Source organism: Schistocerca nitens, chromosome 8, assembly GCF_023898315.1.
Source record: "Schistocerca nitens isolate TAMUIC-IGC-003100 chromosome 8, iqSchNite1.1, whole genome shotgun sequence".
Taxonomy (NCBI): domain Eukaryota; kingdom Metazoa; phylum Arthropoda; class Insecta; order Orthoptera; family Acrididae; genus Schistocerca; species Schistocerca nitens.
In genome coordinates, this window is record NC_064621.1 from 216,641,669 (window position 1) to 216,661,194 (window position 19,526).

At 38.3% G+C, this 19,526-nt stretch overlaps 1 protein-coding gene across 2 annotated transcripts in view; it reads left to right on the forward strand.

Annotated features, from left to right (window-relative positions):
* LOC126198525 (THO complex subunit 2) overlaps positions 1 to 19,526 on the forward strand; it is a 304,001-nt gene that overhangs the window by 75,360 nt on the left and 209,115 nt on the right. For both annotated transcript variants that reach the window (XM_049934917.1, XM_049934916.1), the window contains exons 8-9: positions 6,878 to 7,024; positions 15,221 to 15,393. In XM_049934917.1, coding sequence (XP_049790874.1) covers positions 6,878 to 7,024; positions 15,221 to 15,393 — 320 coding nt within the window. The remainder of the gene's footprint in view (positions 1 to 6,877; positions 7,025 to 15,220; positions 15,394 to 19,526) is intronic.

The window sequence follows — 19,526 nt, forward strand, 5'->3', positions numbered from 1 at the left end:
ACAGTTCAGAAAGTATAACCAAGCAAATGACAGAATCTCCCTTGGTGATGGCTGCTAACAGAATCATGGCATCATGGTACGCGATCTTCTTGTCAGATTCTTGAAACTTCCCTGAGCTGAAACAATACGACCATATATTTCCTGAAGAATTGTGTGCCGCAGACACACTCAGTCCATCTAGTGAGAATGGTACATTTCGAAGTCCTGACTCGAACATTGGTAATGATTCAAGCGAATCGTGTAGTGTCTGGATACACTTTGGTGGCTGAAAGAGATCACGTGTCATTTCCAGCATTCTTAGTGAATTTTAGATAAGTGGAACGTTGCCTGTTTTAGCGACTACCAAATTGAAATTATGAGCTGCACAATGAGAATGTTCAGCTAAAGGGTGGTCCTGTTGTATGAATGCCTAAGTCCCAAGAGTTTTTCCTGACATAGATGCAGCACCATTATAGCCTTGTCCTTGTAAAAATAACACATCAAAACCAAATTTTACCAAGTTTTCAATCATAGATCCAACTAATACTTTGCTAGCCACATCAAACACTGGAACAAATTGCAGGAAATCTTGATGAATCTTGAGACCTGAGAAAACATAATAGATCTGAGAAAATATAATACAGAAAATGTAATAACAGAAAAATAATAAAATAGAGAGTTGCTCTATTCCAGCAACATCAGTAGTTTCATCGGCAAGAAACGTGAAACCCTTGCATCATTTATGCGCTGAACAATCCGTTCCTGGAGTTGATTGTTGTTGCAAGATGATCTGATTTTGGGTTGGGGCACTAATGTACTTGTCACATCTACCAGTTCCTCCCAAACATGTTTGTGGGTTTTCATCACTTTTTGCATGATGTTCCAGGATAATGACATGAAAGTTATGTGCATATCATCTTGTTTGTCAACTTTAACAGGCATAAAATCCCCATGTCCCCTTAATGCAATACCCTGCTGTCTACACTGAATCATAGCCTCGATGATAGGGACTGTGCGTTATCTGTTTGTTCCCACCTGCTCCACCGAGCCTTTGTCCAGGCAATGTTTTGTATGTGTGGTCTTGTTTACTGTCATGAAAACAAAATTGTCACGCATGGATGTTGAAATATTCAAGAGCATCCTTCCAATTCGAAAACTTTGAGCGTACCAGAGTTTCAGCATTTTGATGACTGCCTCTGCCCAAGCTTGTATTAGTGAAAAGTGCACAGTACTTGTAGAAGGCACCGTCCTGTTTGAGAGAGTTACTAACCAAAGAAATATTTCTCTGTCCAACTTAAGTTGACCTTATAATGTTGGCCATTTTGAGAAGTGAGGGGAAATTTGTAAGTTGCATCAGGCACAGAAAGGTTTTGGAACTTTTGTAGCTTCATGTGGTCATCTACTTTTTTGTTAGTGGTACTTTATAGCAGACAATAACTTATGTCAGCCTTGTGGTGATTGTCAGAGGCATTTGATGTGTCAACGAAAGACGCTGATTTTGCTGCAGAACCCAAGAAAGGTGATTTTGAATTAGCAATAATGATCCTATTCTTTGAAAACGGTGGCAGCAATTACAGTGTGTCATCCATTCTCCCAGCCTGAGATGGCAGAGTTTCTCCTAGTTTTGGAGAAGTAGTTCAAAATGTTATCACTTTTTGCCTTGTGATCCATTGTCTTAGCTCTCGGAAATCAATGATTTTTTTATACTAGCTTCATTCACTGGTTTTTGCAACATTTCATTTCAACAATTTAACAGCTGCTGACACCTAAAATCATGTATGAAACAAACTAGAACATTTCCTGGTCAGCGTGTGCTTCGACAATGTGTCCACCACCTCAGTAATGCGAATTATTTCTATATTCATTAACTGTCATTTATGGGTACTGTAATATTCTGAACCTGGGTTCATAAAATTTGTATTTAATTCACCATTGATGTTAAATGACTTCACCATTGATGTTAAATTGTCATGTGTTACTAAAAGAAAACTGAAAACTTATAATGTTATTATGTAATGTAGCATATTGTTAAAATAAACAAACTTTTTAAAAAGGTACACATACTGAAGCAGAGGTATTGTTAATCTTTGTTTTACAGCCATGATATTATGTGCAGGTGTGTAAGGAAAATCATGTCTGTAATTCCTCATTTAGGTGAGGGGGTGGGAGATGACTCAAGTTCAGAAGCCCCCCTTAAATACGCCACTATATTGAAGTGTCGATGTTTATTCATAGTAGTGTATCAGACTCTTCAGTTATTTAGCAAATTCACTTATTATGTTTTTAATGGATCACAAATAGTTATGTATGATTTAGTTTGGAGTTCATATGGATAAACAGTTGTCTCATGAATCATTTCAGAAACACGTATGCAGTTGTTGAATTCATACTTCCTATTTAGCAGACTTCTTTGGCCACATCTTCAATATCTGAAGCTTATGTGTAGACCATACGCTTTTCCTTTGTGTAATTTGTAATCTTGTGACTGGCTCTGCCCTATATTTTATTATTTCGGTCCACCTATTGTTACTTTCTCCTACCTAATTGATGGAAGAATAACCATTGATGTCATCCAAGCTAAGTGCTAGCTTAGGAGCAACACGATGAAAAGCAGATGTTTCTCTTTTGGAGGACAGAACTTTGTTTAAAAAATGGCTGGTAATGTAGTAGTAAAACCAACCTAATGTTCTACCTCATTGTAAACCACCATTCCTCTCAAGAAGACAACAGACAAACAAAAATAAACAAAGAAAAGTTCATGAATCAAGTTTTTTTTTAACCAAGAGGATGTTAAATTATTTTTATATTACATATGGTACACTCTTTACTTCAAGAGTAAAAACTGTTTCCTGATTAAAAGTTAATTTATTTATTCAAACAGTAAATTTTCACCTGAATTTTTTTAACCAAGAGGATGTTAAATTATTTTTATATTACATATGGTACACTCTTTACTTCAAGAGTAAAAACTGTTTCCTGATTAAAAGTTAATTTATTTATTCAAACAGTAAATTTTCACCTGAAGTATAACTTAGAGAAAAGTGCAAGGTCTGTTCAGGAAATTTCGGAACTTTGTCCATAAAATTTTTCCATGCTTACCTTTTACTTATTGTGCATGGTCTCCTTCGAAATACTCTCGTCCACAATTGATACACCACTCCCGAAACTGTTTCCACTCCCGGTAGCAGGTTTGGTATGCCTATTGCTGGATTGCACAAAGCTCCGACTGTGAATTTTCTTTTATCTCGTCTATCGTTGCAATTCTTTGTCCTTTCAATAGGGTTTTCAACTTTGGGAATTAAAAAAAAGTCTGCAAGCACCAGGTGTGGAGAGTATGGAGGATGAGGCAGCACAGTGATTTTGCCTTTTGCACAGTAGTTGTGCACCAATACGAATGAGTGTATGGGTGCATTGTCATAATGCAAGAGTCGTAAACTGTCATGCTACATTTCATGCTGTTCCATCCTCACATTTTCTTGCAGGCACCACAACACATTCCAATAGTACCATTGAGTAACAGTTTGTCCTTATGGCAAGGATTCATGATGAACTAATCCTTCAAAGTCAAAGAAAACTATCAGCATGGCTATGACATGTGACCTGACCCGACGAACTGTTTTTTGGTCTTGGAGAATCTCTCACGGCCTACTGTGAAGATTGATCTCTGCTTTCAGCATCATAACCGTAGACCGATGTCTCATCACCAGTTATGATTCTCTTAAGAAACATCTCGTTCTCATCTGCGCAATCCAAAAGCTCTTCACACATAACGAGGCAAAGGTCTTTCTGGTCTGACTCATGAACCATGTGACAAAATTGGCGGCCACAGGATGCATTCCAAGATGCTGTGTCAGGACTTCATGACATGATTCAACTGAAATGTTACATTTTTGTGTAATCTCTCAGACAGTCAGTCTTTGATTGGCGCGCACAATTTTGTTGACGTTCCAGGACATGAGCGTCGTCAGTAGATGTCAAAGGGCGTCCTGAATGAGGGTCATCTTTAACTTCCAGCTATCCTTTTTTTAAACCATGTGAACTATTTGTAACACTAAGTACGGCTTTTTTAGTACTCATCACTGTAGACTTCCTGCATCATTTGGTGTATCTCTGTAAAGGTTTTCTTGAGTTTCAAGCAAAATTTAATGCAGACACATTGCTCCTCTAACTCTGCCATCTCCAAATTCATAGCTGTGCAACATAATGTTCTACTCAATACAGCAGTGAACAATAACTAACAGACACACAACAATGAAACTTCCAGCAGTTATACATTAAACACAGGCGTGTGCAGCGGTGCCAACCGCATTTTGCTATATCACACCATTGGCGCAAAATTACGAATGTTCTGTAATTTTTTGAACAGACTTTGTATCTTAAAATTCCAACAGAAAGATTACTTTCACCCTACACTGACGGCAAATATAGGAGACTCACTCTGTGTTCTCTCTCTCTGATATGAAGCAGCTGCAGGCCACAGATGAACACAGCAAGTGGACATTACAGGCTGTCCCTTTTCGATTTTCTTAATACTTACAGGAGTTGAAAGTCAGTGTGCAGACTTCAATTTCTTAAATCAATATGATAAAATTCTCAAGATTTCCGAGCACTGTAGACTATAAAACATTTGTACAATATTAAAGGATCACTGGTTTCTGAATGCATAGCAAAGCCTTGAATTGGCCAAGGTGATTGGTTCGGTTCTTGCTACTAGCAATTTTTTTTCTTTTCTTTCATGTACAAAGTTTATTGTCAAATTGAGATGGTGTTAACAAATACTGAACATTTATTTTAATAAAAGTATATCTTTTTACTTTGAATAATTAATTGCAGGATAATGTAAGCATTCAGAATAAATTAAAATTTGGTACAAAATGCGAAACAAGTAGAAAATGAAATACTTTTTATTTCTGTAGATTCAACATTAACTGTTAATGTGTGTAATTTATTTCATTTAACAATTAGGCATTTCACATCTGCATCATAATTTATATTCATACAGTTATAGATTAAAACTAGAATATTAATTTTATTAAAAAGTACAGTTCAGTATTTAGTAGTAAACATTGTCTTTGAAGTAAAAAATGGAAAATCCAGGATGGAATGATGATAATATTATGAAGATGATAGATTGCTACTCACTGAATATTCAAGATGTTGACTCGCAGAAAGGCACAACAAAACGACTTCTGAACAATTTATCTTTCAGCCAAAAGGCCTTCTTCTAAATTAGACAACATACGCATTCATGCGACCACTATTCTCACACATGTGACCACTGTCTGGCCGCTGAGGCTTAATTGTTTAGCAGTCTTTTTGTTGTGCCTGTCTCTTACTTAACATCTCCGTGATATGGTGAGCAGTAATTCTTTTAATATACTGGAAATTTATATAGTTCATAAATCTTGTATGGGAGAAGGACCAAAAACTAACTGTTAATTCAAAGCTTGAGTCAGCACAAAAATCCCACAACAAAAAATGGCATTTATTGTCACCCATTAAATTCGGTAAAGGAGACAATAGCTTTTCATTCATTCAAAAGTTGAATTAAAAACATGTTCAGAAATACAGAATTCCTTATGCTATTCTGTCAACTTAACTGTTTACTAACCCTTCAGATCTCAAAATCTGTCAGGGAAAAATGCTAAAAATGACTCCGAAAATTAGGAATTGTCAGAGAATTTCACTTTGGGAAACTTCTAACAACCCTAGAATGGAATCAGCATGTACAAAACAGCTTCAGTTGCCTGATTTCTTTACAAATGACTTAATGTGTTAAATATTTTATGTCAGCCCATTGACTGCTGTGAAAAAGTTAACTTGTCGTTCTCTGCAAATCCCCAGGTAATGAGGACGTGTTTGAACACGACCATTGGGCTTGATTCAGAAAAATCAGATTTCTACTCATATTGTGCAGTTTATTTACTAACATTTTGTAACAGTTAACCTGTGCAGTTGTATCTGATTTGCACTAGAGAATAAGGTTGGAACAATAAATTTCAGTTCTTGGCAAAACAGTGCAAAAATAAGAAAACTCATTTAGCCCATATGAATTGTGAAAGATTGTTTATTTTTGTAATTTATATACTAGTACGTATTACTTTAAATTAGATTATCTGTAACTTGTATTTGATATGACGAAAACAGAAACAAAGTACATGGTTTTGTTTGGATATACTTGGCAGTTCTGTAAAGGCTGTGAGGGGTTGAGTCAATCTTTCCTTGTGAATGTAGCAGCAATTGCTAGAATACTGCATGTTGTCCCTTGTATGTTGCAGCTTAGCATCTGCCAAAAGTTGAACCACAATAGATGATAAAGTGAATGAATATCAGACTTACAGTTTATAAATGTACCTTCATGTATGGGAGGGTAAATTTTTAGAGAAGAAAAGGTATAATATTTTTAAAGGGCCGAATGAAAGTGTTCACGTGTGGTTGTGGTCAAGACAAAGACAGCATGATGTTTCTGTCTCAACATGGATAACCTCTGGTTTCTTGTTTAAGAGTTCTGTGTGCCTGCTGTTTAAAAGCAGAACAAATCTCTCTCTCTCTCTCTCTCTCTGGGATTCGAATATCACTGCCTTAACATTAAAAAGAAGACTTCTTACTTTATTAGCTTCTTCCTTACTTACTTACTTGTATACTAATTTAATTATATTGTACATGTCATTTTGAAATTCCATGCATGCAATTATAAATTATTATACTGTAATGACAATATTGTATTAGTAACTTTTGAGCATTGTCACATTGGCATTCTTTACTTCATCTTAAATTTTATCGCCAATTGTGACTGCACATAGGTTGCTGATGTTGACCATCATGATAATAGTATGTGGGATAAATCTGATACATGAATGTCAGATATTGTGTTGTTGAATTTGCCATTATTTTGCAGCTCACTCCAGATGATAAAGTTATTTACAAAGAATGGGACAAGGAAATGAAGGAAGCTGTAGAATATGTCAGGAAACTGAATATAATTTCAACAAAGGATAAAGAGAAAGAAGAGCCTGTGGAAGAGAAGGAGAGTGCTCGGGAAAAGGTTTGTAAAACTAAATTATGATATTGTTTGTGTTTCATAATAGACGTGTGTGTGTGTGTTTTGTGTATATTAAAGCTACTGACTGTACATATTACAACTGTTAAAAAGATAAAAGTTCTTTTTAAATAACATTTTCATTCATACTACAGTTGTTTAGTCCATGTCTCCTTCAAAGTACTTCCCTCCTCTACCCACACACTTCTCCAAGCATTGTAAGCTTCTTTTACAATGTCTTTTACTGCCTATGACATTCTCCTTTATGTTAGTGATGGTGTTGAAAAGGCATTCTATCAGTACTGATTTTATTTTTTGAAATAGATTGCATGTAGCAAGTTCTGGGAAGAAAGATGACCGATGGAAAACAGTCATCTGATTTTTGGCATAAAAATTGTGAGTTTATAGAGTTGAGTTGACAGTTGCATTGTTATGGTTGCCTTGAACAGCTGTGCTGTCTTTTAGCAAAGTTTCTCGTTCAACCTTTCTAAGGCTGCATTCACAGTGGCGGCAACAGCCGTCATCGGGCACCATCGCCAGAGGTCGCCCGATAACATTGGCTGACAGGGTGATCATAGTGCATCAAATCCCCTTCATCAGTTTTTGGCACGGTCAGGGAGGTTAGGTTAGAATGTATCCTATTTATGAAGTAGATTATATTGTAACCTCGTAGTGTGTGGCGGACACCAAGGCACCTCTGTACTTGCATACAAGTGCTGCATAGCGGCTTCTACTATTAAAGAGATGCTGAATGCATGTAAATGAGCTTTCCTGTCTCGTAAAGAATGTGGTGAGTGCTATACACTTTGTCCTCAGTTATCAGAATAGCCAGACAAGTTTTAAGAGTATATGACATGACGGGTGAAACATTCTGTTACGTACTCAAGAAAATTCATGGTCACCTTGAAAAGCAATTTAATAAACACTCTGTTTCGCTGTATTTATTTAAGTCAGTTAACTTTCAATTACTGTCATTTAGCACACGAGTGAAAGACAAGCATAAAGTGTAGCACAAGATATTTTGAAAACTTAAAGCACTTAAAAGTGGAAATACACACTATACACCACATTGACATACCACTTCATATTAACAGAATTACTACCCTACTGGCATAAAATGTCAGTAAGCAGTAATATTAATTTGTAGACAAGTAATGACACTCTACTACAAAAATGATACAGTACAGTAGCTATTATCATGTAAGATACGTCACCCTTTTCACTCGAACAAATTATTTTTTGAGGTTATAATCTATGCCTAAAATTTCCAATTAACATTTTACCTATTTGAAGTTTTGAATAGACCTGTTATTTCAGTCCATAGATTTCAAACATTATGATATTTTCATCCTCACGATGCTACAAACTCACTCTTTCCTGGACCAAGCGTATCAGTTTCTCAATCTCCATATTTTATGTGCGAGAACGTTGGTCAATTTGACTGAAGAAAAGAAACTGATTTTAATTTCACAGATTGTCATCTGAAATTCGTATGTTTGGGAGATAAGATCGGCTATAGTGTGACCACGCACATAGTGGAATACTAATTTGAAAAGATCAGTCATCTCCGGCCGATGTCGGTTGTCGACAGAATCCACCAATATTGGTACTAACAAAGAGATAGAGGGGCTGGCCAGTACTTACCTCAGCTCAGTACAGCCGATAGATACACATAAAACAGAACCGAAAATTAAATTTTCGGTTCTGTTTTATGTGTATCTATCGGCTGTACTGAGCTGAGGTAAGTACTGTCCAGCCCCTCTATCTCTTTGTTAGTATTTGTTTCACATCTTTATATGAGATTTTCCATTAATCATTTTGTCCACCAATATTGGAGCCACTGTAACTGCAGCCTAACAACACTTGCACAGTAATGACTGCACTTGATAAAAGACTACTTTTGAAACAAAGGAAAAATACATATCATAGTTTTAGATAAGTCCAAATTTTTTTTCCCATTTTCACAGAAAGTGTTACGTTGAGTAGCTCCAGTGAATGCAAAAATTTCTCCAGTGCTATCATGCTGAGATTGCTTCAGTGTTTGTAATGCTGTTTGTGGCAACTTCGGTAGTGCTGCTATATCCAATTTGATATTGTTCCACTCCTCTTCCAAATCTACTCAACTGTTTTCAGTTCCTGATGTTCTACAATTTATTGCCTCTTATATATAACACACACACACACATCCATCCGCAAATATACAGAGACGAGCAGACATTGTAATGGCCTTTACAATGTCTACCTGTGTCTGTATATTTGCGGATGGATATGTGTGTGTGTGTGTGTGTGTGTGTGTGTGTGTATACCTGTCCCTTTTTCCCCCTAAGGTAAGTCTTTCCACTCCCGGGATTGGAATGACTCTTTACCCTCTCCCTTAAAACCCACATCCTTTCGTCTTTCCCTCTCCTTCCTTCTTTCCTGATGAAGCAACCGTGGGTTGCGAAAGCATGAAATTTGTTTGTGTGTTTTTTATTGTCTCCTATCAACATACCAACACTTTCGTTTGGTAAGTTACAGTATATATATATATATATATATATATATATATATATATATATATATATATATATATACTGTAACTTACCAAACGAAAGTGTTGGTATATATATATATATATATATATATATAAAAAGAAAGATGATGAGACTTACCAAACAAAAGCGCTGGCAGGTCGATAGACACACAAACAAACACAAATATACACACAAAATTCAAGCTACAAACTCACTCTTCAAAATTCAAGCTTTCGCAACAAACTGTTGCCTCATCAGGAAAGAGGGGAAGGAGAGGGAAAGACGAAAGGATGTGGGTTTTAAGGGAGAGGATAAGGAGTCATTCCAATCCCGGGAGCGGAAAGACTTACCTTGGTATAAAAAACAAAGATGATGTGACTTACCAAATGAAAGTGCTGGCAGGTCGACAGACACACAAACAAACACAAACATACACACAAAATTCAAGCTTTCGCAACAAACTGTTGCCTCATCAGGAAAGAGGGAAGGAGAGGGAAAAACGAAAGGATGTGGGTTTTAAGGGAGAGGGTAAGGAGTCTTTCTGCTCCCGGGATTGGAATGACTCCTTACCCTCTCCCTTAAAACCCACATCCTTTCGTCTTTCCCTCTCCTTCCCTCTTTCCTGATGAGGCAACAGTTTGTTGCGAAAGCTTGAATTTTGTGTGTATGTTTGTGTTTGTTTGTGTGTCTGTCGACCTGCCAGCACTTTCATTTGGTAAGTCACATCATCTTTGTTTTTAGATATATTTTTCCTACGTGGAATGTTTCCCTCTATTATAACCATATATATATATATATATATATATATATATATATATATATATATATAAAGAAAGATGATGAGACTTAACAAACAAAAGCGCTGGCAGGTCGATAGACACACAAACAAACACAAATATACACACAAAATTCAAGCTTTCGCAACAAACTGTTGCCTCATCAGGAAAGAGGGGAAGGAGAGGGAAAGACGAAAGGATGTGGGTTTTAAGGGAGAGGATAAGGAGTCATTCCAATCCCGGGAGCGGAAAGACTTACCTTAGGGGAAAAAAGGACGGGTATACACTCGCACACACACCCATATCCATCCACACATACAGACACAAGCAGACATATTTAATATAATATTGGTCTTTAAATATGTCTGCTTGTGTCTGTATGTGTGGATGGATATGGGTGTGTGTGCGAGTGTATACCCGTCCTATATATATATATATATATATATATAACAGAGGGAAACATTCCACGTGGAAAAATATATCTAAAAAGAAAGATGATGAGACTTACCAAACAAAAGCGCTGGCAGGTCGATAGACACACAAACAAACACAAATATACACACAAAATTCAAGCTTTCGCAACAAACTGTTGCCTCATCAGGAAAGAGGGGAAGGAGAGGGAAAGACGAAAGGATGTGGGTTTTAAGGGAGAGGATAAGGAGTCATTCCAATCCCGGGAGCGGAAAGACTTACCTTAGGGGGAAAAAAGGACAGGTATACACTCGCACACACACACATATCCATCACACGATGGATATGTGTGTGTGTGCGAGTGTATACCTGTCCTTTTTTCCCCCTAAGGTAAGTCTTTCCGCTCCCGGGATTGGAATGACCCCTTACCCTCTCCCTTAAAACCCACATCCTTTCGTCTTTCCCTCTCCTTCCCCTCTTTCCTGATGAGGCAACAGTTTGTTGCGAAAGCTTGAATTTTGTGTGTATATTTGTGTTTGTTTGTGTGTCTATCGACATATTTAAATATGTCTGCTTGTGTCTGTATGTGTGGATGGATATGCGTGTGTGTGCGAGTGTATACCTGTCCTTTTTTCCCCCTAAGGTAAGTCTTTCCGCTCCCGGGATTGGAATGACTCCTTACCCTCTCCCTTAAAACCCACATCCTTTCGTCTTTCCCCCTCCTTCCCTCTTTCCTGATGAGGCAACAGTTTGTTGCGAAAGCTTGAATTTTGTGTGTATATTTGTGTTTGTTTGTGTGTCTATCGACCTGCCAGCGCTTTTGTTTGGTAAGTCTCATCATCTTTCTTTTTAGATATATTTTTTCCACGTGGAATGTTTCCCTCTGTTATATATGTATTACCAGGTTTTGTTTCCTAATGTGTTGGGAAGTTCTACACTGGTGAACAAAACATTTGCCATTCAAAAAATTGATAAGTTTTACAATCTGAGGGGAAAGTATACTGCCACTTGAACATGTAGAAAGTGCATTTTCACCGAGGAAAATATGTATTTTCACCTGGGAAAATGTGTCTCTTTACTCAGTAAAAAGTGTGTTTTTAACTGGGAAATCTGGGAAAAATCCAGGAATTTTGTTTCCTCGTCTGCTTATACACCCTGTATTTAGATGATGAAGTGATTGACAGAATGTATGATAATGAGATAAAGAAAATTATTTTGATAGTTAAAGGAGTGGAAAATTTAATTGTGCTAGATGAGTGGAATTTGGTAGTAGAAAAAGGGAGAGATGGAAACGTAATATGAGAACGTGGATTAGAGGAAAGGAATGAAACAGAAAGCTTCCTGATAAAATTTTGCATAAAATATAATTGAATAATAGACAATACTCGGTTTGAGAGTTGTGTAACAAGGTTATATATATATATGTGGGAGATAAACCTGGAGAGACATAAATGTTTCAGATTGACTATATAATGGCAAGACAGGGGTTTCTAAGCCAGATTTTAAATTGTAAGACATTTCTAGGGGCAGATGTGGACTCATAATTTATTGATCAAATGTAAATTAAAATTTAATAGATTGCAAAAAACTAAGAGATTAAGGAGAAGGGACATAGAAAAATTGAATGAATGAGAGATTGTTAAAGAGTTTCAGAGGGAGTGTTGGCAACATTGAACTGAAACAGAGGAAAGGAATACAGTAACAGATGAATGGGTGGCTTTACAAAGATGAAATAGTGTAGACAGTATCAAATTGTTAAAATGATAAGGCTGAAGAATTCTTTGGCAAACCTGAGAAATACTGAATTTATCCTTCTTAATCTGTTTAGTGTATTCATCTCTTGGTCTCCCTCTACAATTTTTACCCTCCACGCTGCCCTCCAATACTAAATTGGTGATCCCTTTATGCCTCAGAACATGTCCTACCAACCGATCCCTTCTTCTTGTCAAGTTGTGCCACAAACTCCTCTTCTCCCCAATTCTATTCAATACCTCCTCATTAGTTATGTGATCTACCCATCTAATCTTCAGCATTCTTCTGTAGCACCACATTTCGAAAGCTTCTATTCTCTTCTTGTCTAAACTATTTATCGTCCACGTTTCACTTCCATACATGGCTACACTCCATACAAATACTTTCAGAAACGATTTCCGGACACTTAAATCTATACTCGATGTTAACAAATTTTTCTTCTTCAGAAACGCTTTCCTTGCCATTGCCAGTCTACATTTTATATCCTCTCTACTTCGACCATCATCAGTTACTTTGCTCCCCAAATAGCAAAACTCCTTTACTACTTTAAGTGTCTCATTTCCTAATCTAATTCCCTCAGCATCACCCGATTTAATTCGACTACATTCCATTATCCTCATTTTGCTTTTGTTGATGTTCATCGTATATCCCCCCTTCAAGACACTGTCCATTCCGTTCAACTGCTCTTCCAAGTCCTTTGCTGTCTCTGACAGAATTACAATGTCATTGGCGAACCTCAAATTTTTTATTTCTTCTCCATGGATTTTAATACCTACTCCGAACTTATCTTTTGTTTCCTTCACTGCTTGCTCAATATACAGATTGAATAACATCGGGGAGAGGCTACAACCTTGTCTCACTCTCTTCCCAACCGCTGCTTCCTTATCATGTCCCTCGACTCTTATGACTGCCATCTGGTTTCTGTACAAATTGTAAATAGCCTTTCGCTTCCTGTATTTGACCCCTGCTACCTTTAGAATTTGAAAGAGAGTATTCCAGTCAACATAGTCAAAAGCTTTCTCTAAGTCTACAAATGCTAGAAACGTAGTTTTGCCTTTCCTTAAGCTACTTTCTAAGATAAGTCGTAGGATCAGTATTACATGTTCCAACATTTCTACAGAATCCAAACTGATCTTCCCCGATGTCGGCTTCTACCAGTTTTTCATTCGTCTGTAAAGAATTCGCGTTAGTATTTTGCAGCTGTGACTTATGAAACTAATAGTTCGGTAATTTTCACATCTGTCAACACCTGCTTTCTTTGGGATGGGAATTATTATGTCTGAGGGTATTTCACCTGATGTAGGTAGCAGTAGTTATTCGGAAATGAAGAAGCGTGCACAGATTAGATTATTGTGGAGGGCTGCATCATAACAATCTTCATAATAAAGTGTTGATCCACCTTTGGGAAGAATTCAGCAGCGATTCTGTGTGGGATGGATTCGGCAAGTCCTCAGTTGGTTTCTGGGAGTACGTGGCCAGACGTCTGTGCACAGGTCTCGCTCGACCCTAAATACGTGTCGGTGCTATGTGGTCGTGAAGCTGGTGCCCAGTAGTGTTCCAGATGTGTTCCATCAAGTGAAATTGATTGCCAAGACATGGACATGAATTCACTATCATGCTTCTCATACCTCTGTTCCACTATTCTGGCCTTGTGACACTGCCAGTTATGTTGCTGGAATGTCCCATTGCCATCAGGAAAGACGTGAAGAAATAGTGGATACAGTGGGTCAGCAATAATGTTCACATAATCCACGGTGCCTACGACACAGTGCTTCATTGGGAGTCCAGATGGATGTCCCCTGCTTCATACTACTGCCCCCATAACTCTGTGTGCACGGCACAGTGCACGTTTTGAACAACTGTTTGCCTAGTTGCAACAGCATAGCCGGACGTGACCGTCAAGCTGACGTTGATCCTCAGTCAAATCTTGATGATCCTATGCTAGCTGTAACCGTAATTGATGTTGTTGGTCAATATGGGAACACATGGGGGTTGCGTGATATGGAGCTCATGAGTGTGCACTAAATGGTGTGCTCTGAAACACTTGTGACTGCATCACCATTCTACTCTGCCATCAGATCTGCCAAGATGCTTTGCAGAATGGGAAAGCCTGCAACCTCCACAGGACGTGATGGGGTGTGGGCATCCACACATTGCCACGTACTTATGGATTCATTACCCTTCAGCTGCTTTCCATTGATCAAGGCAGTATCACGTGAACAGCCGGCCAGCTGGTGGGTTTCCTCTTTACCAGTCCTTATCATCACTAGAATGATTTCCCATTTGTGTCTGCTCATCTGTGTGTGTGTGTGTGTGTGTGTGTGTGTACAATAGTTATATTTAAGAATGGAAAAACACAACTAAAAATATTTTACTGCTGTTAATTTACTTTACAACCCACCCTTTGCTTACAAAGACATCTACCACAAGCAGTGTCTTTTATTTTGAATGAGTGTGGACTTTCATGACCATTTGTAAATTTCATTGGAATTCTGCATTTGTATACATGTCACATTTATATTGATTAAAATGCTTTGACTACACTTAGAGATAGCAGAAAACCTTGATTTTTTTTACTGAAACTTTCATGTTTTTTAGTGTGACAATTTTTTTTTTTTGATAGGCTGCTAAAACTTACAATTTAGTTTTTTCCTATCATCCAAATACCTTACCTTTGATATCCACAATATTCTTTGTATAGAAATATTATGTATTCAGTGAAACTCATTGAATTATTTCAATTTTTGTAGTATGCAGCAAACCAGAAGTTTGGTCTTTGTGAGGCATTATTGACTGTCGGTGACTGGACTCACGCAGAGCAGTTAACACGAAAACTTCCAGAACATTGTGCAATGGACCAACCACCTGTTGCGCGGGCTCTGTGTCAGCTCATACATGTTCTCATAGAACCAGTTTATCGTATGTGAGTATTCTTTACGCTGCGCATTTAAACTACTATGGAAGCAGTTTGTTTTATTTTGCAGCAATATACTTGTCTGGTGTATAACACATTTTTTGGTAAATGTCTCTTGAAGGTTTCCTTATATTGTGTGAAGGAGTATAGTGGAATTCCATAAAATATTCAGCCAGTATTGAATCTAAATTGTAAGCAGTATGACACCAAGTGAAACACTGAAATTATTTCGTACATTTGCGGGTTTATTTTTTTTGCGGAATCAGTAGAAGGCCTAAAGTTAACTTTTCATCTAATAGTTGCATTGAGTGGTGGACTGGCACATTAATAAGATCCAATGATTGCTGTGCTTTCAGGCAATGCTCCTCCTCAGAGCTAACACACACACACACACACACACACACACACACACACAGAGAGAGAGAGAGAGAGAGTCAGAGCTAACACACACACACACACACACACACACACACACACACAGACACAGAGAGAGAGAGAGAGAGATAGAGAGAGATTGTTTGTCTTCCATTTCTTAGTTAATTATCATGCAATAATCTCAAACTTTTTCACCTGCTTACACAGTGTATGCTGGATGAAAATGACATAGACCGCTTTCAACTTTGCTTCGGTAAATATTTGTTTTTCATACATTCTTGAAAACTATTACAGCAGTCTCCACTCAGAATTCTGAATGAGAACTGACACTCCAGAATTACAAATTAGGATAATAGGTTAATTCATTCATTTTACACATAATGCAGTCATTGTTATTTCATCTGGTGTTTACACTTGGGATGGCCCACTGCTCCAACTTAGACCGATGATTAATGTAGCATATACAGTGCTCCCGCAAAGGTACTTCACATGCCAAGTTACTGCCATAACCATTCCAGCTTGAAGACACGTATGTGCATAGAACAGTGAAACCATGCAATAGCTGCCCTCTCTTAAATAATACATTGTTTTATTATTTTTTCATTCTCAGTTTTTCGGTAAGGAATATGTAGAGATCTGCATATCTCTCCTGGAGTGATTTTTAACAGCACAGTGTTTGTTGAAATGTAATAATACAGAACCAACAGCCATCATGTTGATATTGTTTGTTAGGCGACCAGTTTTGACGTTGCAATGGTGTAATCTTCAGGCCAGTCTCATGAATAACACCTAGTGCCACTCAAGCATGTATAAGACAAGGCACCAATATTTCTATTTCGTTCCATAGGTATCCAAAATTCATGAGCACACATTCGTGAATGTCAGTGTGTAGTGCCAAAAGGAGTTGGCCCCTCAACATGAAGCAGTTGAAGGAATGGGGAATGACGGTGTGTGTCAATCAGCGAACAGTTACTTTGCTCTGTGATGGTATTCTTCCTTACAAAATGGCCCGGAGACAATATTTTGATGACTTCACAAGTGGCAGAATCACCAAGAAACTGGAAGGAGGACAAAGTGCGACCAGTGTAGCCCAGGAGACCAATATTGCTCACAGCATTGTTTCACAAACATTGGGAGCCCCAAACCACAGGCACTGCTACAGGAAGGATAAGAGATGGCTAGCTGCGGTCAACTACAACAGAAGATGACTGCCACATTGTACAACAGGCTAGGACCCACATGAAACAGTGGATGCGATTGTAACCACATTTAACAGGAATGCAGGGCACTCAATCTCGCATGCCACACTAGCACAGCAACTGCATTGGGGTGATCGCTTTGCCTGATGATCAGTACATTGTGTTCTCTTGACACCAGCACATTGGCAGCACCGTTTGCAATGGTGCCAAGAGCAGGGGGACTGGACCACTGTAGTTAAAACTTCCGGGCTGAGAGGCCATGGTCAATCTGTAAAACTTCTTCATCCCCTTCTTCTTCTTTGACCAAGGCCTCTCAGCCCGGAAGTTTGAACTAATGAAGATGCCCGCCGTGAAAGCCTACACGTTATGATTAGTCTGAATTGTGATTCTGGATGTATCCTCAAATGGCAGGAAGTGGTAACACAAAATGCACCCCAAGAAGATCTCATCGAGCATGTGTGGGATGCATTGGGGAGACTTATTGCGGCACGTCCACATGCACCAACAACCATCCAGCAGTTGAAAACTGCGCTAGTTGAAGAATGGAATGTCTTACCACAAGAGCTCCTTAAAAATCTTGTGGCTAGCATGGGAGCACATTGCAAAGCACGCATTGTTGTCCATGATGAGCACACATCCTATTAAATACCATGTCCTGCCATCCACGGGATCATACTGAATTGCAGTGACTTCAGTGTAATTATTGTCTTTGAATAAAAGTGTTATTTCTGCTTGTCTCACTGAGTAGTTATTTCATTTACCTTCTGCACTATACTATAATGGTTCTTTCTACATTTGGTCCAAATTTCATTGAGCTGTGTTACTTTTTATTGACACAGCATGCAGAAGTTAAATTTCATCCTTAAGTTTTGCACATAAGTGTATTATTGTCTGGACTGGAGGGGCATGTACACACACCTATTTGATGGGCAGGTGTCTTGACAGGATTTATAAATGATTTGCACTTGCCAACACCATACTCGTATTCAGAAAAAAAGAAACCCTTTTATTTTATTCTCTAGTGGGGATTACATGGTGATCATCAGGTGGGGTGGGTAGGGGGGTGATAAGGTAACTTCAGTAGCCACAGACTTATCTCAGAGGAGGAGGAAGGTGGAAAAGTAACAAAGACTAAGAAACTTAGTGCCTGCTCTGGGCAGTAACTCAAGACAGAAGAGAGCTTCGTTTTGTGGAGACTGTCCAGAGGTCTCTTTGGCTCACAAGCCAGGTGACTCTGCGGTGTTGATGTGGTGGCAGGGTGATTTTGCTGATGACAGTTCAGGCCTATTCTGACATGAAACAGTTGGTTGTGTTTGTATTGGTGAAAAGGCTTTGGATGAAAGTGGCCTTTCTGTAAAATTTAAATAATAAAAATTTCTCATGTTTGGAGGCTGGGGTCATACTGTAGATCCGACACCTCTCCATGAAACGATTCAACACAGGTGAATTCAACAATCTCAGTGGGGCTTGGAGCATGGGGGTAATAAATTTTACTTTCATTTAATAATTCATATCTTGAAATGTGATTATAATTATTATGTCGCTGTTTGGTGAATGCAGTTGGTGCCGCAGAATGGTGGTGATGTGTTAATAAGGGTGGCAGAAGCTCGTTTCAGAGACAGTTTTGAGGAGTACAAGCTACTGAACCATGTGTGCTGCAGGGGAGTGTCGTAAGACTGTTGCTATTCACAATATACATAAATGACCTTGTGGATGACATCGGAAGTTCACTGAGGCTTTTTGCGGATGATGCTGTGGTATATCGAGAGGTTGTAACAATGGAAAATTGTACTGAAATGCAGTAGGATCTGCAACGAATTGATGCATGGTGCAGGGAATGGCAATTGAATCTCAATGTAGACAAGTGTAATGTGCTGCGAATACACAGAAAGAAAGATCCCTTATCATTTAGCTACAATATAGCAGGTCAGCAACTGGAAGCAGTTAAATCCATAAATTATCTGGGAGTACGCATTAGGAGTGATTTAAAATGGAGTGATCATATAAAGTTGATCGTCGGTAAAGCAGATGCCAGACTGAGATTCATTGGAAGCATCCTAAGGAAATGCAATCCAAAAACAAAGGAAGTAGGTTACAGTACACTTGTTCGCCCACTGCTTGAATACTGCTCAGCAGTGTAGGTTCCGTACCAGATAGGCTTGATAGAAGAGATGGAGAAGATCCAACGGAGAGCGGCGCACTTCGTTACAGGATCATTTAGTAAACGCGAAAGCACGAGAGACGCTCAGTACAGGCTTTTGTTGAAGTTTCGAGAACATACCTTCACCGAGGAGTCAAGCAGTATATTGCTCCCTCCTACGTATATCTCGCGAAGAGACCATGAGGATAAAATCAGAGACATTAGAGCCCACACAGAATTCTTCTTTCCACGAACAATACGAAACTGGAATAGAAGGGAGAACCGATAGAGGTACTCAAGGTACCCTCCGCCACACACTGTCAGGTGGCTTGCGGAGTATGGATGTAGATGTAGATGTGGATGATAAGAATTATAATGTTATAATTGTATTTAATTTATTAAAGAACAGTTACAATACTGAAAATATG